Here is a 27,892-nt window from a genome sequence, read left to right as displayed (position 1 = left end):
CGACAGGTTGTGCTCCCACGAATCCAGTCAGCGGGATGTACCCAAGGGCATAACAACACACCGAGTCATGTCGGACTGAAAACAGCTGAGTGGCTCCACTGTTGTGAATCAACAGCGATCAGAGCGGCTTTATTTAGAGAGAGAGCGGATCGACAGCAGCTAACCGCATACAAGGCACCACCAACGGGATCGTTTTCGAGTCAACTTGGCATCGGAACTCAGCAGAAATGGGGTAAGTCATTGACTAGAACTACACTGGACGAAGTGTGAAGCATTAACTCGGCATGTGAGCGTTTGGGGTGACTGTGTGTTTAGGTATGTGAAGGAGACCGAGTAGAGCTGCGATCAGCTGCCAATCCAGCAAACACAGCTGGGCTGGCTAGCTGCTCAGCTAACTAATGAAGAGCTGATGTCTGTGCCAGCCTTTCTGTCTGTCTGTCTCTGTCTCATGAGCTTTTTTAATGGAAGGCTTCTATAACAATTAAGTTGTGAGAAGTAATTTGTTGCCATAAAACGGAGACCGCGTAGTTCATCTCCAAGCAGCTGCTACAATACAATCCAGTAACAAATCTGACAGAAATGATTAAAATCTATTTATCACGTGTCACATTTATGTCTGAATGGTAAGCAGTTGAAGAAGAAATAATGATATTTTGTATAGCACCTCAAGATAAGAATCACTAGGTGCTTCACAAGAACAAACATTTTTTTTAAGTTTACAAGTGACTAGCTCCGCCCCTTCTAGCTGAAACTGTTGGGATATTTTAAAAAACAGAAAATAATTCTAAAGTTTTAAAAAGTCTGCTCAAGTGAAGATGGCACAACAAAGACAAACCAGAGGCACATGATGCAAATTAGTGACGTGCGATACCACTGATGTACTTTCTGATCTGATACCAAGTTAAATTAGGGTCAGTATTGGAGATACCGATTTTTTTTCTTCTTCTGAGTCTTTGTCAGTTTCATTCTTCCTAGACGTTTATATTTTAGGCCAAGAGCTGAAAATCCTCCACTATGGGCAGAGGCTGGAGGTCCTTCATTTTCATCTCTCCCTGGTGTATTGTGAGTGTTTTTGTTCTTGGGGATTCATCTACAAATGATCTGAATACAAAGGCCCAGACTTCCCTCTCCCCAGCCACTTGGGTGAGCTCCTCTGGGGAAATCCCAAGGCGTTCTCTCGCCAGTTGAGAAACATAGTCTCTTCAGTGGTCTTCCTTTGGGTCTCCTCCTGGTTGGTCGTGCCCGGAAAACCTCACCAAGGAGGCGTCCAGGCGTCTCGATGTGGAGGAGCAGCGGATCTACTCAGAGCTCCTCCCGGATGACCAAGCTTCTCCAGTCCCCCTGCGGAGAAAACTCATTTTGGTCGCTTGTATCTGCGATTTCGTTCTTTCGGTCACTACCCAAAACTCGTGACCATAGGTGAGGGTAGGAACTTTGATTGACCGGTAAATCAAGAGCTTCGACTTCCGGCTCAGCTCTCACTTCGCCCTGACAGACCGGTACAACGCCCGCATCACTGCAGACGCAGCACCAATCCAAGTTTTATTTTAAGTACTTTAACTACTTTATGTAATCCACTTTAAATCAATCAACTCTACATTAAAGCTCATCTGACTAAAAATAGACACATTACATTTGTGGAATTTCTGGGACACATAATTATTGTATTTATTAATTGTAGCGTTTACTTATTGCACACATTTAAAATGGGAATAAATAGGATTTATTTTAAAGGCCAAGTTAACTGAGAAACAGTTCTTGTTATTTTTTAAATGTGATAATGATAAATGACCCGCATTTGTACTGTATTTTCCGGAGTATAAGTTGCTCCGGAGTATAAGTCGCACCAGCCATAAAATGTATAATGAAGAAGAAAAAAACATATATAAGTCGCACTGGACTATAAGTCGCATTTTGGGGGGAAATTTTATTTTTCTTACTAAATCTGAGACCAAGCATTTCACATTGCAAGACAAGTACCGGTAACAATAACTGAATAAACAACGCGGGCGCAGCAGCGCACCACGGTCTCCAGCAGAGGATGGCGGTGTTTCAAACCCTCCCGGCGGGTGGGGAGAGCTCATTCCTGGCCGGAGCCGGCCTGCAGCAGCGCGCCACAGGCTGCAGCAGGTGATGGCGGGACAGAGGAGCTGAAGGCCGGATCCAGTACGCAACGGCGCACAGCAGGCTCCAGCAGGTGATGGCTGTGTGTTATTTATTCCCAGCGGGGCAGGGGAGCTCATTCCTGGTCTGGAGCCGGCCCACAGCAGCGCGGTATAGCCTACATAATTTGGTATATAAATCGCAGGACCGGCCAGACTATGAAAAAAAAAGTGCGACTTATAGTCTGGAAATATAGTGCCTTTCAGAGTCAAAGGACTCCAACGCAATTTACACTACAGTGAATCAATTCTCACAAACACTCACATTCACATGCTGATAGGGATGAGCTTCAATGTAGCCACAGCTGCTCTGGGGTACACCTTGTCTTTAAAATGTGAACTTGGGATCGTTTTTTGTTTAATAATTATGACTTTGACACCAATCATACGAACAACAGAAGTATAAATGTACTTTCTGAGGTCATGAGCGTTGGTTAAACCTTTATTGTTTACATAAGGGGCACCCAATGCTGGTCCTGGAGGGCTGCTATCCAGCATATTTTAGTTTTAACCCTGTTTCAACACACCTGCTTTCAATCAGCAGGTGATGAACAGACTTCTGCAGAGCCGGATGAGCTGCTGCACAGGTGATTCAGACACTGAATCAAGCGTGTTGGAGTTGAGAAACCACTAAAACATGATGTATACCGGCCCTCCAGGACTAGGATTGGACGCCCCCAGTTTAAATAATCATAAATTATGCTTTTGTTTACTGTAAAATAAAATAAAAATTGCACCTTCTTAAGGTTCTACAACCCCCAAGGCGCTTCACAGCACAATCAGTCAGCAGCCCATTCACACACACTTGCTCACTGATAGAGGTGAGGCCTGCCGACCACTGGCACCACCGATCACTCCGACCACCACCAATAGCAAGGTGGGTTAAGTGTGCCCAAGGACACAACAGCAGCATTCTCTGTTCTGAGTGGGAATCAAACCTGCAACCTTCCTGAGCTACTGCTTTCCCACAGAAGGCAAACAGATCACAAAAAGTGCCATCTGATATCCTCATTTGTTGTTCCTGATGTTTTGTAAACCGTAATTTATGATGGAAATGTTTGGCTTTTCACTTTTGTCCTCTCACACCTCTATGGAAAACACACAGATCAGGTGTGTGCGTGGGTGTGTACGTACATGCGTGCGTTTGCGTGTGTGAAGTGCAACTGCTGAGAAAGTCCAGATTTAATTTTCTATATGACAATTCAACCTTACCTTCATGGTCACTGGTTTAAAGTAAAATATTTATACATCTAAATTTTCTTATTTCATGAGCTAATCCTCATTAGCCACAGCCTGTTGCTGCTGGTGGCATTAGCTGCTCATCATAAATCCCCATCATGGAGCCCATATAGGAGCGTTTTAAACCACAGCAACTAAAAGATTAGTCTGTAATTAAGTGGGCTTCTGACGGCAGAGCAGCACACATTTAGCTCCGGTGCTTCAGGGACAAAAATATCTGTTTTATTCAATTTGCTCCCACCAAAGATAGATGGATCATTTTAAAGTGGCTGTTGCTTTGCAGCTGTAGCTGCAGATGTATGGAGAGCGACCCAGTTCTTAACTCCAGATGAAAGCAGATGATGCAGCCTGTGATTTGTTCTCATATTGTTGTTGGAGGAGGAGCCGAGTGAATCGCTAACCTCCTCATCCTCAGTAATTCTCAAGGCTCATAATCCAGTCTGCAATAAATTCCAAGTGTACACTCTCTTGTTCTTGTTCTTCTTGTTGTTGTTTTTGTTCTTGTTGTTCTTCTTCATTAATGTTTTCACCTGTGTCTGAGTCCAGGTTACGTGAGTAAAAGCAGGTTTCAAGATGGACTAGTGTTTATATTATATCAAGGATAAACTAAAGAGAAACTGTTTACATAAAACACATAATTAATTTATTTATAGTTTTCTATCTAATATCTGACTTTATTTGTTCATATCGCTAAATGTCATGTCCTGTTTGTTGGTTTTGTCAGATCTCAGTGATTTTTTAAAAATTTTATTCCAAACATGAATGAAATAATTAAAACAAAGTGCCTGAAGGGAATTTAGTTGTAATGCAATTTTAAAAGAATATCTCGTTCATTGAAAAAACGTAATACTTTATCTTTTTCTAATGTGAACGAGTCAGAAAAAGGACATAAATGGTAAAATGTTCAGCTCAGAAAAATCCAGTCTCTTCTAATTCTCTGAAGCTTTGTATTCGTGGCCCCGCCCACCTTTGTTTCTCATCGGAAAAGGCTATTTTTGATTTAGCAGCCAGGAGAGAGCAGAGACCGTCAGCTTGTAGAAGCTGATAGTTAGCATTAGCAACTCCACGACATTCCATCTTTTAGTTCTTTTTAAAACACAGAAAGGTTTTATTTACCTGCAGAGTTCCGTTTGCAGCCGCAGATGGAATTAGAATTTCAACACAGCAAGAACACACCAAAGATGTTTAAAGAAAAACTCCACGACATGGCGGAACAAGTTCAGGCTTATGTTTTTTTGTAGAAGTTATGTCATTCACCATAAGAGAGATAATTCTTAAAGGTTTGGAACACCCAAAAAAATGTTTATGATTATTTCTGATTATAATCGATCACCAAGTTTTTCATGCAGCCTAAACATGAAAATAGTCTCCTACACCTATCTCCTGCATTAGCTTCTGATAGAAAATAGATGGTGAAACTTTAGGGTTTGAAAAGCCTGACAGATCTATGTCACACTGTCACTTAACATTTATGGACTCACCCATCTTGACTCATGACAGGAAAGGCTGTTGTTGGTTTAGCGTCCAGGAAACAGCAGAGACCATCTCGGTTGGTGGAAGTTAACTGTTAGCATTAGCAACTCCACAGTAGGGCTGTCGCGGGAACCGCAAAAATGAAATTTCGCAATATGAAGAAGCCCACCGCGCTGCATCATGGGCCACCGCGATTACTGAACTTGGTTCAACTCAATGATGCATGTTGAGAAGGATGGCTGCACTGGTATCAAAACGAAACGTTACTTCGCTCCTGTGGGAGCACTTTGGTTTTCAGTACGTCAGCTGCTGCGCAGCCAGAGTCCTTGGCCGAGACAGAGCTGCCACCAGCGGCAAAATAATAATAATAAACGCTCGGAGACCTGCTGAAGTCCCGGACAAGCACTGCTTCTGCCACCGTCCCGAAGAGAGTTTGAGCCGAGCTGGAGCTCACTCGCTACCTGCAGGAGGAATGCACCCACCCTAAAGAAACCCCCCTGACATGGTGGAGCAACAACCGGGAGAGATTCCCTTTGCTCGGCAGAGTCGCACGCAAGTACGTGTGCGTTAGTGCAACGAACGCACCATCCGAGAGGGTTTTCAGTGTTGCTGGAAATGTTGCCACCCCTCTCAGATCCTCTCTCAAACCGTATCTGGTTAACATGCTGGTTTTCCTTGTGGGTAACAAGGACGTGACCGAGCTATAAAGCACCGTCATTCGTGTGTGTGAAAGTGAAATGATAGTGCGCCCGCCCCCTGGCGCGCGCGCGCCCGTTACATGTAATTTTTTATGCTTGATTTTAAACAACTAAACAAAATGGGGACTTGTTTCTTATTTGTTAGATGCTGCAGCCAAATTTGCATTTAAACGTTTAACCTCCTGAATTTTGTTGTTTTTAAGTTCAGTCGGACTCCGACTGTCGGAGAAACAAACGTTACTGCGATTTGTGTTGTTACTGCCCTTTGATCTGCATTCAGTAAAGCGTTATTGAAGAAGGCACGGCAATTTTTAACCTTTTTTAAATGTGTAAACATTATGTTTAGATAGTACTGCAATAAAAAAGGGCTGCAATAATATCGCACACCGCAATATTAAGCCACCCTGAATCACCGCAGGAGGAATTCCTCAACCGCGACAGCCCTACTCCACAGCATGGCAGAAGCTCCTTCAGGCTTGTGTTATTTGTGGAGATAAAACATCAATTTTCCAGAGTGAACTGATTCAGTGGTAGAGTTGAGATTCTGTTATCCAATCAGAGGTAAGATGTCCAAATATCAGGAAGTCAGACTTCAAATCCTGCCGTCTGAAGCTGTCCTCTGATCTGGCAATCTTCTAAATCTAGATTTTGTACCCAGAGTACGACTTACAAGGCATTCACTCCTACTTGAGACCACTGCAAATGTTTGATTAGACAAGTGAACAACACCTTTAAATTTTCAAGTGGGGTTTCTGTGGAACGGTTATGAACAACAAATATCTGTAGATGGTGCAAACCTAACAACTTAGAGAAGAGAACGGATGTCTTGGGGAACCGGGGCAGGACCAAGGCATCAAGGCGAGTTTCCTTGAAATTAGGAAACACCCATTCGCCTCTGTTTCTCTCCCTGCTGCAGGAAAAAAAACCTTCCTGTGGGCGGGCACGAGCTAAGATGGGTGAGGCCATGTATACAAATTTAGTGTGACATCACAGTGTGAGGGTTTTCAAATCCTAGCATTTCACCATCTATTTTTTATCAGAAGCTAATGCAGGAGATATGTGTAGGTTTTTTTATTCCTTTGTTTGGCCTGTTGAATCTTTGTATCTGTATTTTGATGCTTGCTGCTGTGCATCTTGGTCAGGTCTATAAAAAAGAGGTTTTTTAAAATCTCAGTGGGAACTTCCTGGTATGAACTCTTGATATATAAGAGCTGAGAGTTTGTAACCTTTTCCAGAAACCAATGTAGGGTTATACTACATACTAGAATCAACACCGTTTGTTATCACTTGTTAATTCTGAGAATGACCAAGCAGATTAATCTATGAAGCTTATATCATTTATAAATATCCAGGATACTTATAAAGTTCATACACCAACCTGTTTGGTCTATTTTTAATCCAAAGATTAATGTTTAATTTAAGATAATTAAATTTAATAGCAAAAGTTTATTTTTGAATCAGAAGTTAGGAATCGTTGCTTTTGCAATAACCAGAAATATTTATACCTTTCTGTGTTTCATTTCAAAGAATGAGGCAAGTTTATAAATGAAGAATTTATTACTAACAATTTAAAACTTGACGATTTGAATGACAATTAGAAATGACAATTCATGGATGACAATTTAATGACAATTTTAACAGTTTTGATATTAAACTTGTTTTAAAAGCAAACCTGTGACTGAATGAAAGCTAAATTGAAAATACGAGTTTGGATGCGTGAATGGATTTCTCAGAAGGTTTCTTTCAGAGAGAGGAACGCATTCTGGGTTGGAAATGATGGTTTGCAGCTAACTGTTGTTTACTTAGAGAAAACAGCATCAAACACATTCTGTGTGCTACCTCGCCCAACAGACGACCCTCTGTGTGGATCCGGAGATCAAGGAGGATGTTGTTCACCTCAGGGTACTCGGTCCGGTAGAGAAGACGCTAGTGAACCGATCCTCTGGTCCAGAGATGTCGCCGGGTGCACAGTGTCAAGCGTTTGGCTTAACTCTGAAGGAGTTTCTCGTCTTAACTTAACTCAAAAATCAATAACTCTGAGAAGTTTTGCGTCAGCTGGCTACAGCTTAAGTTTATTCGTAGCTATTCTCATCGGCGTGACAGAACAGCAGGTGGAGGCATCAGGGACGGCCGTTCCTGATCCTCTGATTCACGAACTGGTGTGAAAGCTGCTGGAAGTTAGTTTTACAAAGTCCTCAGAACACGCCCTCTCAGAGCAAGAAAACTTTGGTCATGAGTCAAAAAAACATGTGATGGCAGTTACCCTTTACTCTGGATAAACTTTGTGTTAGATGGATAAGTGGAAGTTGACCTTCTGATTTTCTGAACACACATTACTGTCATCAACCATAATCATAATTATACCCAAAGCATAATAATTCATTTCAGTGATTAAAATACATTTATACTGAACCAAGTGATTATTTATGATGATTATCATAAACAGTAATAAAGTCACAGAGTTTATTAATATTATTATTTAATTATTATTGTGAACTTGGAAGTGTCTTTCTTCTGGGATGGAACAGCAGCAGATAAAGGATGATTCTTTAGACATCAGGGCTCCTGGGTTAATCTGTGGAACTGAAAGTTACAGTCTGACCCAGCTTGACCCAGCTGGGAAAATGTGACCTTTGCCACAAATTAGAGGACCTTCATGATGCTACACCAATAATATCTGAAGTTGGTCCATCCCTTTTAAGGTCAAACTAGACTTTTCTGTGGTGTCTGCATTGACCCAAGCTGGACCCAGTTAGTACTGAGCATGCTGTGTGTGTTTCCTGACGGAGCCAAGCCTGCTGAACAGCATTATGGGCTCAGCCTCCTCCTTCTCTGAGTGGGTTAACTGACGGGAACACTGGGATCAGATTGGACGAGAGAGCACGTGGGACGGAGAGGCCGTGGAGCTGGAGAATGTTCACGGTTCATGACCAGCCCTCTGTCACGTGGGCCGTTGCCATGACAACGTAGCAGCAGTTTTTGATGCTGGGTTGTTTATCCTGTACACAGCAAGTACAATCTGCAGCTTGGTAACTTTATCTTTGAGTGGTTTGAATAAAACTCTGTATGCACAAGTGTTTGCCTCATTTAGATATTTAGGTACACACAAAATATATGTTTACATGTTTTTTTCTTTTCACAATGTTTTTTGATGATAATCACTTTAAGCCATTTAACAATACCAAATGTTTCCAAACAAGAGCACTTATTTTTGCATGTGTTTTCTTCTATAGGTTCACGTAATAGTTTGCTGTTGGATGTAAAGAAAGAAAATGTATACGTTAGAGCTGCTCAGTGTTACTTACGTCTGAGCATCGACACAGTGATGTTCTGGTGCCTAGCTGGGATTTTGATTGTTGAATCTCAGATTCAGAAGGAGCAATGTGGTTTTCGTCCTGGCCGTGGAACACTGGACCAGCTCTATACCCTTAGGGAGATCCTGGAGGGTGCGTGGGAATTTGCCCAACCAGTCTACATGTGTTTTGTGGATTTGGAGAAGGCGTTTGACTCCAGGAGTATGGGGTACCAGGCCCTCTGATACGGGCTGTTAGGTCCCTGTATGACCGGTGTCAGAGCTTGGTCCGCATTGCCGGCAGTAAGTCGGGCTCGTTCCCAGTGAGAGTTGGACTCCACCAAGGCTGCACTTTGTCACCGATTCTGTTCATAACCTTTATGGACAGGATTTCTAGGCACAGCCAAGGTGTGGAGGGCATCCGTTTTGGTGGCCGGAGGATCAGGTCTCTGCTTTTTGCAGATGATGTGGTCCTGTTGGCTTCATCAGAACGTTACCTTCAGCTTTCGCTGGAGCGGTTCGCAGCCGAGTGTGAAGCAGCTGGGATGAGAATCAGCTCCTCTAAATCTGAGACCATGGTCTTGATTCGGAAAAGGGTAGAATGCCTTCTCCGGGTCAGGGATGAGGTCCTGCCCCAAGTGGAGGAGTTTAAAGTATCTCAGGGTCTTGTTCACGAGTGAGGGAAAACTGGGAGCATGAGATCGATAGGCGGATTGGTGCTGCATCTGCAGTGGTGCGGGCGTTGTACCGGTCTGTCGTGGTGAAGAGAAAGCTGAGTCAGAAGGTGAAGTTCTCGATTTACCGGTCGATCTATGTTCCTACCCTCACCTATGGTCATGAGCTTTGGGTAGTGACCGAAAGAACGAGATCGTGGATACAAGCAGCCGAAATTAGTTTTCTCCCAAGAGTGGCTGGGCTCTCCCTTAGAGATAGGGTGAGAAGCTCGGTCATCCAGGAGGGGCTCGGAGTAGACCCGCTGCTCCAACACATCGAAAGGAGCCAGTTGAGGTGGCTCGGGCATCTGGTCAGGATGCCTCCTGGACGCCTCCCTGGTGAGGTTTTGCGGGCACGTCCAACTGGGAGGAGACCTAAAGGAAGACCCAGGACACGTTGGAGGGACTACGTCTCTCACCTGGCCAGGGAATGCCTTGGGATTCCCCTGGAAGAGCTGGCCCAAGTGGCTGGGGAGTGGGAAGTCTGGGCCTCTCGCCTTAGGCTACTGCCCCCATGACCTGACTCCGGATAAGCGGATGAAAATGGATGGATGGATGGATAGAAATGAAAAATACTATTGTAATAGGATTTTTCACCAAATCGCCCACCCCTACCTTATTGTCAACAAATTCATTTTGCTGTGTCCTACGTCTTTTCCTTTCCCGGTTCTTATTTTTCTGTTTTTTCTAGCAATGTCTTTCCTAAGTGATACCTAAAGTAGGCTAAAGCCACACAAACTTTAGCTGTTAGCTCTTCCTGCTGCTACTGTGCCATGTTGATCTATCCCAGTCACAATTGGTCCAGCACAAAGAAACACATAATGTGACTGGCTATTCATCTGGTTGTTATATCAAATGTTTTCTCTGACCCATTCTCATGTATCTATCAAGGTTTGAAATACATATCGCTAAGGTTTTATCGCCCAACTCTAGCAGTGAGGTGTTATATGTTAAATGGTGTGTTTTGATGCTTTTTAGACTACAATTTAGACTTTGTTAAAGTCTATGAAAACACATCTCATGCATGAATGTCTTTACTTTTATGTGGAACAGTGGCAGAGGATATAAGTGCCCGCCCTGTAACTGAAGAGTTGTAGGTTTGTGTCCGGTCTGCTGTTATGTCCTTGGGCATGAAACTTAACCAGCCTAGCTTGCTGATGGTGATCAGAGGGATCGGTGACGCCAGTGTACAGCAGCCTTCCTTCTGTCAGCGTGCCCCTGAGCGACTATGGCTACAATGTAGCTCATCACCACCGATGTGTTAGTGTGAATGACTGTTTGTTGTAAAGCTCTTTGCGGGGTTGTAGGACTCTAGAAGGCAATATATCAATACAGACCATTTACTTTTAGCATTTGGACTATTTATTTTTTCAATTTTGCCACCCACTATCTATCCCGATTTGGGGCCAAGGCCGCATAAATACTATAAGCGTTTTGCCGTTTTTCCCTTTTTTCTCTTTTATTAGTGCAACTACAGCCACTATTCACTGAAGCGACCTGTACCACCATCACGATTGGTTAGTCGATTGGCATGGACTTTTAAAAATCAAAACCATTAAGGCCTTTTTCCCTCCTGAGTCAAATAGTGTTTAGCATTTAGTATTTCTGAGTCAAAGGATCTCAGCGGTATCCATCTCTACATCTAACACAAGCTGGAAGGTGGAGACTTATTTGCATGTTGCTGTGACATCTGTCTAATATGATCTACATAGGATACAGATATCTACAGTAACCAAAACGTATAAAGATGCCTCTCCTGGTAACCCTTCCATTTTACAGCCATCATAGAAATGTTTAAAACAGTCTATTGGAAATATAAACACGACTGTACCAATGCTTTTGTTTGTTTGTAACCTTATGAAAGGCTTTGGGTGACATGGATGTTATAGCATCAAATTTTGAAACCCAGCCTGTGTGTGGACAACCTTCCAGTTCAGACTTCATTGAGTATTTATAGAACATGTCCTGCAAGTGCACTTTGCATTAATTTATGTATAGTCAGCCCGGTCAGGATCTTCATGTGCAGATGTTTGCTGTCAAACATAATCATTCAGAAAAGTCATCCAGCTACATGTTTGTCTGCTCTTTTTTTTTTTTTTTTTTTAGCTTGTTTATGGTGGAAACGTGATGGTAAATAGCATATTTAGCACATAAATGTGAAAACATGTTCTGGCTTTAATAACTTTATACCATTGTGCTGTTGCTGTAGCTAATGTGTCATTTCTTCTGGTTGATCTGAAGAAGGTGGGCCACCGTTGTTCATTAATACCATGAAAGGATTGAGTTTAAGGTGAGACCAAAGTGGCTCATCACTTCTTTTCATTGAAGTTTCTGTTTTCTGTCCCCACATCTGGACTCTGTTTTAAACTGACACAATTTAAACGGCCTAATCAAGGACAGTAACTTTCCACCTCATTTGCCTGCTTTATTTTTTTCATTAACATCGTCAGACCAGTGTGAATCTATGGATTAATTTGAAAAGTCCTAATCTAGTCTGGTTATCCGGGTCGGGGTTGCAGGGAAAGCAGGCCAAACGGAGAAGTCCAGACTATATGCTACTTCCCCTTTCAGAATCTCTAACAGAAATCATCTCTTTTGCATTGTTGTTGGTTATGACCAGTTACAGTGCCAACGCTTATATAGCGATTTGCTTTTAATCCAAGGCCTTGTGAGCTCTTCATCCATAGCAGTGCTTGGAAGCCATCCAGTGGCTGCTGATCTCTGTATGTTGGCAAAGGTTGCCTCCGGGTCATCTTAGGCATCACTGCTTCCCTTCACGTGAGCACACACATTGGTGGTCAGGCCTGGTGAGCACTTGCTCTCACATTTGGTACCGAGAAATATAATTTCTGGTGTTTTGTGGTAGCAGCTAGCTATTTCTCCAGCTCTGATATGATTGAGTGGTAAACATCAGACCAGTGGTGTTCTGCTGCTGAATACGTAAGCGAGTAATGAGTGTAATGGTAATGGTTCGATGAGACCGACAACCAGATGATCCAGTTGTAGCTTTTGGTTCAAGCTGTGTTATTTTTAGGCAAATGTGAGCGAACCACATCATATTTTTTTTAGTTTATCATTTTTTTTAATCTCCACAATCCATTTATAGCTATACTGTGTAAGAATGTTGTTAAGAGGCATAAAAATAATGTATAAGCTAGCTTTTTTTTAAAAATTTGCTGTTCTACCTTTAATCATGTGATCTATAAATTGAATACCCTGCCATTGATGAAGTGTTTGCGTTAAAACACCACTTCTAAGGTTTTATTATTATTTTATTGTGCACTAGTAGATGTGACTAGAGGCTGACCGACAAAATTCCCATACCATTACTTGACTTGTCTTGGCGAAATAAAGGGCAAGCTTGGGGAAGTGCACAAAGAGAGTACAGTAGGGTTCGGGGACTGCAGGCTCTAGAGTAGGAGATGCTTTCCAACGAGCTGGGTCTTTTTATTGGAGATAGATGGAATGCCCCTGTTCAGTTAGGGTTTGCCGCTGGGTGGGCCATTCCATCATGGAAATACAGGAAAGTCTGGATCGTCTCGAGCGAGGTGTAGGCACGGCTAGACGACAATCCTTTGATGACCACAGTGACAGTTATGGCCCTCGCCTTTCGCAAGTGTTTAAAAAAATAAAAATAAGTCTAGTGTGTGTGTGTGTGTTCATACATGGTCTATTTCACTGCATTACTTTGACTCAAGGCACTGCTAGCTGCTAGCATGGCTGCAAACTCTCAAGCAGTATTGTGCCTTTAACACAGCCTGTAGCTGAACTGTGTGTGTGTGTGTGTGTGTGTGTGTGTGCGTGTGCGTGTGCGTGTGCGTGTGTGTGTGTGTGCGCGCGTGCGTGTGTGTGTGTGTGTGTGTGTGTGTGTGGAGGCTTAAAGGATTAATGTGCTAAGATGTAACTAACTAGTTGTTTTTAGATACATTTTTTATCACACGTCTGGCTTGTCTCGTGAGCCAGACGTGTGAGAATATTTATTCTGATCATTTATGTTCAAGAACAGCGAAGGAGAGGTTGAAGAGATTAACAGTTATTGTCCAGCAGTATTTTGAAATGTTGATTTATATGTTTGAGTAATCAAAGCATGTTTTCCATCCTTGGTGAAGGTCAGGAATGTCAGAGCTAATGTCTTTTATTAAGATCCTGGATCTTTTCTCCCTCCTTCTCAGTTTGTTCCTCTCTCTCTGTGCGTGCGTGTGTGCGTGCGTGTGTGCGTGTGTGTGTGTGCAGTGAGCAGCCCATCTTTAGCACGCGTGCCCACGTCTTCCAGATCGACCCAAGCACCAAGAAGAACTGGGTTCCCACGAGTAAGCACGCCGTCACCGTCTCCTACTTCTTCGACAGCACCAGGAATGTGTATCGGATCATCAGTCTGGATGGGTCTAAGGTATGTAATAAAAAGCCTATCGCCTTCTCAGGACCCCATCAAGACCCTGCAAATACCTGCTGGATTGTGGCTGATTTTTTAAAATCACAGGGGTTCAGTGTGACGGAGACTTATGGGAAACGTTTGAGGATGTTTGTGATTACCCCCAGGTGGAAATTGTGTTGTCACAGCAGCAGATATAATGCGATAGTCTATCTTAACCGTTTATTCGTCAGTGGAGTTGTGGGGGCTGGTGCCTAACTCCAGCAGTGAATAGGCCCATTTCCACTGTCGGAACTTCTTGGTAACTTTTCCGGTCCTTCGCTGTACGTGCATGTCTCCGTTTCACTGGGCCATTTTAGGACCCGGCCAAGTAGGAGTGTAACAATACATCCATCTACGTCGATTATATGGACATCGATCCAAAATGCAAGAGTTGATAGAAAAACTATTTATCAAATGCACTTTTACTTTTAAAATAGCTTCATTTAGAAGTTCTGCTGACATGTTGTTTTCCACCTGTTCCTGGACATCAAACATGTTGGTGACGTCAAATTAAAATGCTGTTGTGACTGAATTTGAGATTTCCACCGCATCGGTATAATATGGTGTCAGGATCAAACCAGTGATTTATGCCCTACAACCACCTGCCTCTCGATGTGTCCTCTGAAATTTCCCAGTAGGCAGGACTAGTGTTTAACTCATGCTGATTGGTTGTAACTCAGGCCCTGTTCACACGTAGCCGGGGATCTGCCAAAACGTAGATATTTTTCTACGTTTTGGCCTGTCATCCACACGAAAACGGAGTTTTTTCACATGAAAACGGATCTTTTTAAAAACTCCGGCCAAAGTGAAGATCTGCATTTTCTCCGTTTTGGGTGTCTGCGTGTGGACAGACAGAACCGGAGTTTTAAGGTCCGCAACGTCACTTTCCGCGACAAAAAATGCTGACATCACGTGTGCGACCTGTGTTTACACTAGCCGACAGCATGGATGCCCTCAGAGCTGCGCTCGCTTTATCAATTGTCCAAGCGCTTTCTGCTTGTTTGTGTTTGCAAGCGGAATTACTGCTCCTTGCGGAAGACCACAGACGAAGGACGAGGTTAAGCACGGGGGAAGTACTGCCGCCTACAGGTCTGGCATGTCCTTAACAACATATTTATCCGGGTACGTGTGGACAGTTTTTTTTTAAACGGATGCAAGTTTTTGGAGGGGCGAATATTCGTTTTTAAAAAACCCCGGCTACGTGTGGACTAGGCCTCAGTAGGAAGATTTATTGGCCGACGTCGTGAAACAACCAGCTTTTGGACATTTAGAAGAGTTGTCAGTGAAACAGAACTGAAGGAAAAGAAAATACTAAAAACTTTGTTGCTTTGATCTCCTTTTGATGGTGATCAGTGATATCACTCACCACTGAAACAGTCGTGATGTGCTGACATCTTAGTAAATTCCCTGAAGGTCAACTTCACTGAGTTCATAATCTGAGCTTTTCATGCAGGCTGAACATGAACATCGTCTCCTACACCTCTCTCCTGCCTAAGCGTCTGGTAGAAAATAGACGGTGCCAACGTATTAAAAATGAGTCAAGCAGAGACGAGCGAGCCATCCCTCTCTAATTAACCTGACAGGCATGTTTTTAGTCTGTGAAGGAAACCCACACAGGCATGGGGAGAACTCCTCACAGGAAGGCTGCAGTTGGGATTCAAACCTGCAACCTGAGAGGCAGCTGTGCTACCATGCAGCTCATACGAAATAATAAACAGTTTTCGTGTGCACCCCCCCCCCCCCCCCCCCCCAAAGAAATACGGATTATCAAAGAATGAGAGAAGTGTCTCAATCCTAAACATTGCATCAGCAGTAAAAACAAATCAGTAGAACGGACGAAAGTTTGTTGGGTGACCTGATGGGTCCGGAGGTCTTCTGCAATACTTCCTCACTCAGTATTCATGATGGACTTTTTATCTTTAGCTCAGTCGGGCCTCTCATATGGACGTGGCAGAGATTATTTTAGTCTCATGAGAGGTGCTGGAGTTATGTAAGAGCTTCTGTGGCTGACTGGCGCTGCTGTTGAACCAGCGGGTTAGCTGTGTTCTGCTGGAAAGCGCAGCGAGCGCGTGGGCCGAAGCTGGAGGACATCATCATCCAGACGACGTCTGGAGAGAAACCCAAAGACAAATGTCACACACGATGAGTCAGCAGGCTGCTCTGTGAACTTTGATGTGAATGCCGTCGAGGAAGCGCGTTTCCCAGTTGATGGTCTGATAGAAACGGTGATGGTGAGATGGCATTTGGACGTTGGTTCAGCTTTTCAGAGCTGGCTTTTTCTCACAGCTCCACGTCCAGCAAACAGGAGGCAGGTGCTCACATGTGGTGCTCACAACGTGTGTAAAAAATACTGAAGTTTGCAGAATCATTCATGTCATACTTCATATTTAGAGTTTCTGCTGCCCTCTAGTGGTCCAAAAACCTAGCTGCTGAAGTTTCTGTTCTTAGGAACAAATCAAAAAACTAGTTTTGATGCTTTATATTAAAGAAATGTAGTAAAGAAGTTATTCTTGTAGGGTTTTTTTTGTAATTAATTTTTGTCACTTTAAAGACAGAGGTAACCAAAGCAGTCTGATGGACGTCCATGGCGGTGAACTGAATTCACTTTAAAGGAATATTTCAGCCATTTAAAGTGTGTTAATTATACCGATCTAATCTGTTTAGAGGACCAGAGTTCACACGGTACTCTGTCCTCCACAGGCCATTATAAACAGCACCATCACCCCCAACATGACGTTCACCAAGACGTCACAGAAGTTTGGCCAGTGGGCCGACAGCCGAGCCAACACCGTCTACGGGCTCGGCTTCTCGTCCGAGAGCCACCTGGCCAAGGTGAGAACACGCCAACGACTTAAATGAAGCATAAGCCTCTGAGTCACCTTCTGTGGTTTCAGTTTGCAGAGAAATTCGCCGAGTTCAAGGAAGCTGCACGGTTAGCAAAAGAGAAGTCTCAGGAGAAGATGGAGCTCACCAGCACCCCCTCTCAGGTAACAGAATCCAGATGTTCAGATTCAAAGGCTCTGGCTTTTTGTGTGATGCCAGAAATGGTTACAAAAATGTATTCAACCCGCCAAAATGACTAGTTGCATTAGCTTTATTCAACAGCAGTGCCGGATATACTTCAGACTCGATTATACCTTTTTGTTGAGTATATTTTGTCCACCAAATATTCGCTGGGCAAAAATAAATCTTTCAATTTTCAAGTTGACCTGATTCAAGATGGCAGCTAAACAATTTAGGCAAACACCAAAATGTCCAAGTTTCACAGAAGCCGCATTTACACGCGGGGCAGCTCGGTCTAGCCCTGTTAGGGTCGTTGTGTTTCCAGGAGCGTTGTTCATAAGGTAATTATTTAGCTAGGCCAAAAACGAAAATGACAGTGTTCGGACCACAGGGCCCACTACCGTGGGGCTGCTATTTCATTGTAGTACTGTAAACTTCTGTTGTAGTTTTGTTGTTGTGGTGCAACTTTTTGTTGTTCTGTTGTGGATTTCTTGTTGCGTTTCTGCTTTTGTCATTTGGTTGCGACTTTTTTGCCACCTTGTTTTGGCTTTTTTGTGGTTGTGTTCTGACCTTTTGTCATTTTTCAGGTTGTGCTGCAACCATAGACGTGTAATAATCTGGTTGCAACCTTTTGTTGCATGGTGGTCTTTTGGTGTTGTGTTTTGAACGTTTTTCCTGTTGAGGCTTTTTGTCGTGTTGAAGCTTTGGTCATTGCTTTGTTGCTTTAGTATTTCATTAACCCTTCAGGGCCATTGTAGCTTAAGTGCTAACACAATCTGAGATATAGGGTCAAAATTAGGGACGTCCCGTTCGGATAGCGATATCCGAAGTAATTCTATATCGGCCCAAAAACTGTATCGGAATAATATCGGACTGCGTCGAAAATCTCCAATATAAGTGTAGGTTCACATTTTTTGCAACCAGTGGTTAAAAAAATTGTCTTTTTTATTTTTTTCATATCTACTGTTATTGGCTCTTGTTCCCCAATGGAGTAATATTGCTTGATCAAGCCTTTCATACATTCCACACGAGAAAGCAGGTGAAAGTAGAAGAAGAAAGTTTCATTTCTATAGCGTCTCTCAAGATAAAAATAATGAGGCGCTTCACAAAAACAAAAAATGTAAAAATATAAAAAAGAATTTAGAAAATTGTTAAAAATATATTCAAAATGAGCAAAAAATAGACAATTGTGATTAAAAACAAAATGTTAAGAATGAGAGAGAGTGAATAGGAAAGAGGGAAATCAGTGGATCCTGAGGAAGGTGGAATAGGTGGGGAGAGCAGAATAAAGAGAGAGTGGTGAAGAAGGTCATACAAAAGCCAGCTTGAACAACTGAGTCTTCAGCTGCTTTTTAAAGGAGACCACTGAGTCCACTGATCTCAGGCTCAGGGGGAGAGAGTTCCAGAGTCTGGGGGCCACAGCAGCAAATGATCTGTCACCTTTGGTCTTTAGCCTGGTGCTGCACAACCAGTAGGCTTTGATCACTGGACCTCAGGGGCCTGCTGGGGGTGTAGGGACTAAGAAGATCACCAATGTAAGATGGTGCTTGTCCATGTAAGGCTCTAAAGACCAGAACCAGGATCTTGAAATGAACCCTGAAGTTGACTGGCAGCCAGTGAAGCTGGAGGAGAAGCGGGGTGATGTGGGTGTGTTTGGAGGACTTGGTCAGAAGCCGAGCACAGGCATTCTGAACCACCTGTAGACGATTCAGGGAGGTTCTGCTCAGACACGTGAAAAGAGAGTTTCAGTAGTCTAAGTGTGAGGAGATGAAGGTGTGGAGAACTGTCTCAAGTTCAGAGCGGGACAGAATGGGACTCAGCTTAGCAATGTTCCTGAGATGGAAGAAGGAAGAGCGAACAAGAGAACTGACATGAGAATCCAGGGTGAGAGCTGGGTCAAAGGTCACACCAAGATTCCTGACGGAAGGTTTGGTGTGAGAAGCAAGCTGACCAAGAGAGTCTCTGACTTTGGGAACCAGCTTGTCTGGGGCACAGATGAGGATCTCAGTCTTATCTTCATTCAGCTGAAGAAAGCTCCCAGCCATCCAGGTTTTGATAGAGTCTAAGCAGGTGTGTAACAGCTGCAGCTTAGACATCTCATGGGGCTTAAAGGAGATGTACAGTTTGATGTCATCTGCATAAAGATGGTAGGAGATTCCTTTGAAGGAGCTCAGGATGTGCTGAAGAGGAAGCAGATAGAGGAGGAAGAGTAGAGGCGCCAGCACAGAACCTTGTGGGACACCATGGGTAAGAGAGGTGGTGGAGGACCTAAACTTGGAGATGGCCACAGAAAAGGAGCGCTCAGAGAGATAAGAGGAGAACCACTCCAGAGCAGTTCCTGATAGGCCTACCCAGTCTCTCAGCCTCTCCAGTAGCAGGTGATGGCCAACAGTGTCAAAGGCTGCAGTCAGGTCCAGCAGGACCAGAACAGAACAGTCCCCTGCATCACTGTGAGTCAGAAGGTCATTAGAGACCCTAAGAAGAGCTGTTTCAGTAGAATGAGCTTGACGAAAACCTGCCTGTAAGCTATCATAGATGTTATGTTCATCAAGAGCAGCTGTGAGTTGTTTAGCCACAACCTTTTCCAAGATCTTGGAGATGAACGGAAGTTTAGAGATGGGTCTGAAGCTGCTATGGAGAGAGGGGTCGAGACTCGGTTTTTAAGAAGCGGGTGGATTACAGCGTTCTTAAAGTAAGCAGGGACCTGACCAGAAACCAGAGAAGCATTAATTATAGAGAGCACGCTGGAACTGATGGACTGAAAAGCACTTTTAAACAAAGATGAGGTTAAGATGTGGAGGGGGCATGCAGAGGTCTTCATAGAGTTAACTAGTTTGGTTAACTCAGGCAAAGAAACAGGAGCAAAGCTAGTATGTTTTTGTGCTGATATCGTATCAGATTGATATCGGTCGATACTGAAGGCTGCAATATCGGTATCATATCGGAAGTGAGAAACTTATATCGGAACATCCCTTATCAGAATGGAAGTGAGTTTTGTTTTTAGTTGCTTCACGCCTACGTTACGTTGTCACACAGACTGTAACCATTTGTGGCCCGTGTTTGGTTCCTTTGCTCTTCCTAACATTTCCTCTTCAGGGTGGCGCTGTAAGAAGGAATGTGTTGTCAGTCAACAAGCCTGTGAAAAGAAAGGTAAAAGCAGATGCAATTACCCATAATCCAACACTTCTCCTCCATCCTTTAACCCTACTGGGTTTGATCACTTCCTGTCTGTGTTTAAGTTCTATCTTCCTTGTTGGTAATGAGATTACCCACCAAGAGAAGCTGATCAATCCGACCCCCCAGTTCCTTTGTCGTGCCCTCAAATGACCCGATAACATAATTTATTTAATCTTGTATTTAATCATCAAACCATAGAACATAAAGGATGCTCTTGGTTTTGTTTTTCAGCTGATTTAGAACAATCTGTTTAGATGTTAGCTTAGCATAACCACAAGCCTGATGACCCGCTTCCACATTAAACCTCCAGTGATGTAACTGCTTCTCTGGATTTGCTGAAATTTTGAAAACGTCATAAAAAATGTTTTTTTGATTCCGATCCTTTTTCACTAATTTGTCACAACAGGAGTCTGCTCCAGGTGATCTGCAGTCACCTTTGACCTCTGAGAGCATCAATGGTACAGACGAGAACAGAGTCCCCCCAGGAACGCCTCAGCACACCGAGGCCAGAGCAGAGCCTTCCCAGAATGCTTTGCCCCTCTCTCACAGGTAAGTCACAGCCAGCGTGTAGAAGGTAAATCAAAAAGAACCAAAACTCCTCCTGGTGGCTGGCTGCAGTACTCCTATTAAGCCCCTCCCCTGAATGTAAATGAACCAGACCTCAGCAAGTGCCCGGAATCATGGTTTTATTTTATTTTGAAAATCTGAACAGCTTTTGGTTAGATTCATTGCAAATTAAAATTTGGTCCAAATTTAGGCCACAATAACACTGAATGTTTCACATAAGGCAGGTTTATATTTATTCAGCAGTCTCTTGTATTTGTAACCTCACCTTTTTGTCGATGGTTCAATCAAGTTTCCATGGTAACTGTTTTCTGCTGAATTAACATACTTATTTCTGGTGGTTGTTATTTTTAGGCAACTTATTTTATCAGCATCTGAATTCCCCAGCCACTGTCCCCCAGTAAGCAGATGACCTGTTGATGACCGCGATAATCCCGTTAGTTCAGGAACCCTAGCGTGTACAAAACCATCTGACTTTTTGAGTTGTTTGGACTCTTCGTGTCTCCAGTTCTTCCAGCATCAGCAAGCACTGGGAGGCTGAGCTGGCGGCGCTGAAGGGGAACAACGCCAAACTGACGGCAGCTCTGCTCGAGTCCACGGCCAACGTTAAACAGTGGAAGCAGCAGCTGGCAGCCTACCAGGAAGAGGCAGAGAGGCTACACAAACGGGTACGCCTCACAGTCCAGGATCAGCTCCTGTAGCTCCACCAGCTCTGGACAGACGGATGTTCTTTGTTCTGCAGGTGACGGAGCTGGAGTGTGTGAGCGGCCAGGCGACGGTGATCAAATCTCAGAAAACAGAACTCAACAGAACAATAGAAGAGCTGGAGATGGCTTTAAAGGCCAAAGAAGTGGTAAGACAGAGCAGCTCAACTAAAACAGTAAGATAGACCTTCAAATATAAAGAGAAATTTATGAATAGAATTCATGAATTGCTTCCAGGAGCTGGAGAGTCTTAAACTGGAGGTGGAGAACGCCGATGAGCTCAGGTTTCAGAAAGACACCCTCACACACAGACTAAAGGCGAGTAACGAGCTGTAACGAGAAACCGCGTAGGTCTTTCCGGAGATTTGTTTGTGTTGTTTTTGTCTGTTTTTTTGGAAATCAGCGACACAAAACGATTACTTTCAGTAGGGAAGAACTACTGTGTATCAAGCAACAAATCACAGAGATGGATTTTCAAAAATTTGAGGACCCAGGAAGTTTATTGGAAGTTTTGATCGGAGGAACTGCTACTGTTTGTTGGAGAAGGAAGCGCAGGAGGGGTAAACGAGCAGGGGCGCTGGTGGGACTCCGCCAGCGGGGATTTCGTGTGCCTCTCCCAGCAATACGCCTAGCGAACGTTCGATCCCGACCTAGTAAAACAGACGAACTGCTCCTTCTGAACAGGACTAATAGAGACGTTGCACACTCTGCTGCCCTACGGAAACGTGGCTCAGTGACTTGACTCCTGATAATGGATTATATCTGCCCGGGTTTTGTCTACATCGCGCAGACCGGGAAAAAGAGCTATCAGGGAAGACGAAAGGAGGTGGAATCTGCTTCTACATTAATGAATGTTGGTGTACAGACGCTACAGCTCTCAGTAAACATTGTAGCTCAAACTTGGAGACAATATTTTCTCCCCGCGGGAAATATCTTCATTCATTTTAATTGGAGTATACATACATCCTCAAGCAGATGTGAGTGTTGCATTGCAGACTCTCGCCGATCAAGTTACGTCCACAGAGAACAAATACCCAGACTCAGTGCTCATTATTTTGGGTGATTTCAATCAGGCTAAACTTAAAATCGAACTACCGAAATACAGACAGCACATCAGATGTCCGACTAGAGGCAAAAACATATTGGATCATTGCTATACAGTTCTTAAAGGGGCATACCACTCTGTCCCTCGTGCAGCGCTCGGCCTCTCTGACCATAATTTGATTCATCTTATCCCCACTTATAAACAAAAACTAAAATCTGTAAAGCCAGCCATCGGGACTGAGGAAATGGACAAATGGAGCAAAAGAGGAGTTGCAGGACTGTTTTGATTGTACAGACTGGAGAGTATTTGCGGAGACGAACTGAACGAGCTAACGGGCACTGTGACATCCTACATCATCTTCTGTGAGGAAGCGTGTGTGCAAACAAAGACTTTTTGCATCTTTAATAACAACAAGCCATGGCTTACAGCGACACTGAGCCAGTTGAGACGGGCAAAGGAGCAGCTTATAGGGCAGGAGACAGGCCTCTGTACAAATCACTCAGGAACACTTTGACTAAAGCCGGGCGTACACTGTGTGACTTTTTCACTTTTTTGAGCAGATTTTCCACTCGTGCGAGAATCCACAATGTCGAGGCGAGTTTTGCGCCGAGCGTCGTGTAGTGTACGGGGGGTTACGAGAGGCGGTTAACACCACGTGACCAGCTACCGATCAGCAATCGTGAGCTCGCACGGACTTCTGGCGTGTTTAATATTTTGCTCGTCCCTCGTGAGGGTATCGCACTGTTGAAGCGGCCCTGCGAGCAGCTGCGACCCAAAATGTATCAGAACCGCTCACGGCGCATGCATCAACACCGCTCGCCCGCTATTTCCCTAATAACACACGTTGTTCGTTTTTGTTTCTACACGTTTTTTTACTCACAAAGATTGTCAAGAAAGCGTGTTTGTCGTGTTCATGTCAAATTAAACTGATCACAAAACACAGATTTACTTTCTTTATTTCGTTTTCCTCGTCCAACCCCCATAAATCCCTGTGTGTCCTCCTGCAGCACTCCCGAAGGACAACAGGCAAAACAAGACAAAAAAGTCTGACGTGTTGTGTAAAAACTGCTATTTTTAGCATATTTTTAGGTCCGACGTGTTGCTACCAGACGTACAGTGTGACCACATGGCTCGTGAGATCTGCCCGGCGAGGAAGTCGTACAGTTTGAGCTGAAGCTGAGTGCTACGAGTGAAAAAGTTGCACAGTGTCCGCCCGGCTTAAGAAGACCAGAGCTGCTAAGATTAAGTATGCAGCAAAGCTGAAAAACCAGTTTTCAGCCAACAACCCCACATTATTGTGGAGAAACATTCAGCACATTACCAATTACACGAGACCATCTTTCATTTCTGATGCTAATCTTGGCCTTGCTGAGGAGCTAAATGGCTTTTACTGTCGCTTTGAGGAAAGGAAAGTCACACCCCTCCTCCACTCCAGCATAGCTGCAGCCGCCACCGCTCACCTGGAAACTCTTACTCCTCTTCCCTCTAAATCACAAGCTGCGTTCCTTGTGAATGAAGAGGATGTCTGCAACATCTTTAGGAGACAGAACCTATGGAAGGTACCAGGCCCAGATGGAGTAACTCCTTCCTGCCTCAGGACCTGTGCTGTCCAACTAGCACTTGTCTTTCAACAGATCGCTGGAGCTGTGTGAGGTTCCATCATGCTTCAAAAGTTCCACTATCATTCCAGTACCTAAGAAATCCTCCCCTACCGAATTGAATGACCACAGACCCGTGGCTTTGACATCAGTAGTCATGAAGTCCTTTGAGCGCTTGGTGCTGTCCCATCTTGAAAGCACCACAGGCCACCAGCTGGATCCCCTGCAGTTTGCCTATAGGGCAAACAGGTCAGTGGATGATGCATTTAACATGGGGCTGCACTTCCATCCTGGAACATCTTGATCAACCAAGGACCTACGCAAGGATATTGTTTGTGGATTTTAGCTCTGTTTTTAACACCGTTATACCAGAAATCCTCACCTCAAAGCTTTCTCAGCTCACTGTTTCCCCTGCCATGTGTCAGTGGATTTCCAGCTTCCTGACAAATAGGAGCCAGCATGTGCGGTTGAACAATGTTACGTCTGGCACAAGGTTGACCAGCACCGGTGCACCACAGGGGCGCGTCCTTTCTCCACTGCTCTTTTCTTTGTAAACCAATGACTGCACCTCTAAAGACACGGCTGTTAAAATCCTGAAATTTGCAGATGACACCACTGTCATTGGGCTCACCCGGAATGGTGATGAGTCTGCTTAATGAGAAGTTGAGAGGCTGGTGGTCTGGTGTAGTCAGCACAATCTTGAGCTTAACACCCTTAAGACTGTGGAGATGGTTGTGGATTTTAGGAAGCTTCCCACGGTGCTGCCCCCCCTCACAATATCCAACAGCCCAGTGTCAATGGTGGACTCATTCAAGTTCTTGGGAACTATCATTTCCAGGGATCTGAAGTGGGAAACAAACATCAACTCCATCCTCAAAAAGGCTCAGCAGAGGATGTATTTCTTACGGCAACTAAGGAAGTACGGCCTATCACAAGAGCTGCTGATCATCTTCTACACTGCTGCAGTCGAATCCATACTTTGCTCATCCATCACTGTCTGGTTTGGGTCAGCCACAAAAATGGCAGGAAAAATCATTGGTGCCCAGCTGCCCTCTGTCCAGGAACTGTACATCAGCAGGACCAGGAAAAAGGCAGTGAATATTGTCCAAGATGCCACACATCCTGCATCTACTCTCTTCCATCTCCTCCCATCTGGCAGGCGCTATAGATCACTGTACACAAAAACTACCAGACACAAGAACAGTTTCCTTCCTTCAGCCATTTCTCTCCTGAATCTGTAGATTCTTTTACCATATTTTTATTATAGTTTTTATACTTATTCAGTATGCTTATGGATATGAGTGTGTGTGTATGAATATGTGTGTATACATGTGTATATGTGTGTGTACATGTTCTTATGTGTTTTTTATGTATTTTTATTCTCATTTATTGTAGTTGTATGTTTTAGAGAGCAAACATCTACCGAAGCTAAATTCCTTGTAAATGTACTTTTACTTGCCAATAAATCTGAAATCTGAAATGCTGGAAAAACATAGAGGGGCTCCAACTAGTGAGAGCCAATCAGATCCATTGTTCATAAGAAGGCGTGGCCTGTGTAATTTTGATGCCACCTCCAACAAAGTTTATGTAGAAGGATTTAACATTTACTGAGATGTCATCACTGGATGTACGTCGGCCACTGATTCAACCCGATTCAAGACGCTATCACAGCTAACTAGCATTAGCAAGCAAAAATCCATTTCACAGATAATTAGCTTAACTTCCAGAATCCGACCCAAACTGTCTCCCATCTGCTGGATCCACTCACTCACACACGCACGCACGCACACACACACACACACACACGTGCGCGCCAATGCAACAAACTGCCTCCACATGCTTTTGGACAATGGACAACATGACATAGTCATGTGATTGGCAAGAAACAAAAGTGCTGAGGCCAGTGGTAGACCTGCTGAAGCTCCAATAAAGTGTGACTAGACTGACCTGTAAAGTAAAATCATTTTGCTTTTGCTAGGCTCCTTCTGGATTTTTAGTCTAAGGCAGCCCAGCTCTGGCTTTGCTTCCTGTGGTTGGTGCACACAAAGGGATGTGTGCCGATGGGGGGAGGGACGGTCAGAGGGCAGTTTGATGGATGGATCAGGATCCAGTCATTAACAATTGTACGTTTTTGACCAAACATCTTATTGGTTTCCATCGGTGTGTGAAGAGCATTTCAAGCAATACGGTGAAAAATGTTCCAGAAAAGCATCTCCTACCTTTCAAAACTGTATTCCTCCCTACAGTGAATCCTGGGATAGAGCTAGCCAGTGATGACCAGACATGTCCCTGAAATTTGAGGCAATCAGGATGCATTTTGAGGATCCTTCAATTTTTGACTGCCTTGTTGCTTCCCTGTGACGTAATCGACCTTAAAATGCAGACCTGGAGGGATGCAGCCCCTGGTTTTGGACACATGTACACTGTGGGGGGAAAAAACCTGCTTTAACTCCCGTTTCCCAACGTTAGATGATCCTAAAACTCATTCCTTTAAGGGAAACCTAGACCTTTAATGTGTTTCTGTTTCCTTCAGGACACAGAATCAAAGAACCAGACTCTGGAGGCGCAGCTGAGCGACCTGCAGCAGCGTCTGAAGAGCACCCAGCTGGAGAGGGAGGCCTATCAGAAGAGCCTGCGCTCTCTCCTGGAGCTGCTGGACAGCAAGATCTTTGAGCTGACCGAGCTGCGTGACACGCTGGCCAAGCTGATCGAGGGAAGCTAGAGGGACCAAAGGCACCCTCGCCTCCCCATCACCACCTCCTGCATCAGCAGCCGGCACTCACAGGGCTGCTCGAGAGACGACGGCACTCACATCATCACCACTTGAGTTTACACTCGACTTCAAGCATCAGCGGAACACGAACTTTGCTTCGTCAACACTCGGATTGTTTACAAACAGCCAAGTGAAGCCTTCCTCCTCCCCGCTCCAGTCTGGAAAACCGTCTCTTCTCTTTTTCTTTTCATCGTGAAAACACTAAAGACGATCGTTACACTTTAACCCGTTTCTTTTTTTACACGGTTCATTAAAACCACCGTAATCAGCCAAACTAACCCCTCCCCTATGAGACAGGTAGGTGTGTGTGTGTTTTGAGGTAAAAGAGGAGCTGCCACACGAGGACGCCAGCATATTTGATCTTTTACAATCAATGAGCAATACAAGGATGGTTTCTAAACACTTTCCAGTCTCGCTCTCAGGTATCGAAGAGCTCCCGCTAAGTGGATCAAACCGCCGAGGCGGGATTTAACTCAGCAAACTCTTGTTTTTTTAGGAGAAAAAACTTCCTAGTGCACTCATTAGTGTGTGTGAGTCAGATGTTTTGAAGTGTGACTCCTTTAATTCTTTTTGTTTATTTATTACAGAAGTTATGAAAAAAAAGTTGTTCAAAAGCAAAATATCTTGATTTACGTGTTTTGACTTGATTTTTTTTCTTATCGTGCGGTACGCGTTTTAAGTTTTGGAAAATGGCAATTTTCCTGAGCGAAGTGGTCGGATGTGCAGAGAACCGTTTTGTTTCTTTTGCCAAATGCTGTTTTTTTTCTGTACAGATACAAACTTTAGCTGATGTTGCCTTTGGCACAGAGATGCATCCACGGTAGCTAACTGGTGGTACGTTTGTTTATTTTTCTTTTCGTGGGATTAACTATTGCCAAAAATTAGAGAACACGCTGCGATGAGTACGTGTGAAGAGCACGATTGAAGGGCTTGTTGCTGGTTTGGGTACACTTAAAGGAGATTATCACAGTAAATTATGAAATTATTGCAGAAAAAAAGGATTTCAATAAAAAAAAATTGTAATTTTGAGTTTATAA

At 44.0% G+C, this 27,892-nt stretch overlaps 1 protein-coding gene across 1 annotated transcript; it reads left to right on the top strand.

Moving 5' to 3' along the window:
• LOC107374851 (homer scaffold protein 1) lies at positions 1-27,030 on the top strand. Its single transcript, XM_015943134.3, has 9 exons — positions 1-232; positions 13,811-13,967; positions 16,692-16,823; positions 16,886-16,978; positions 20,578-20,720; positions 21,244-21,403; positions 21,478-21,588; positions 21,677-21,757; positions 26,616-27,030. The coding sequence occupies exons 1-9, from the start codon at positions 228-230 to the stop codon at positions 26,802-26,804; spliced, it is 1,071 nt and encodes a 356-aa protein (XP_015798620.3). The 5' UTR covers positions 1-227; the 3' UTR covers positions 26,805-27,030.
• The last annotated feature ends 862 nt before the right edge of the window (positions 27,031-27,892 follow it).

Source organism: Nothobranchius furzeri, chromosome 6, assembly GCF_043380555.1.
Source record: "Nothobranchius furzeri strain GRZ-AD chromosome 6, NfurGRZ-RIMD1, whole genome shotgun sequence".
Taxonomy (NCBI): Eukaryota; Metazoa; Chordata; class Actinopteri; order Cyprinodontiformes; family Nothobranchiidae; genus Nothobranchius; species Nothobranchius furzeri.
This window is presented reverse-complemented; position numbering and strand designations above follow the sequence as displayed.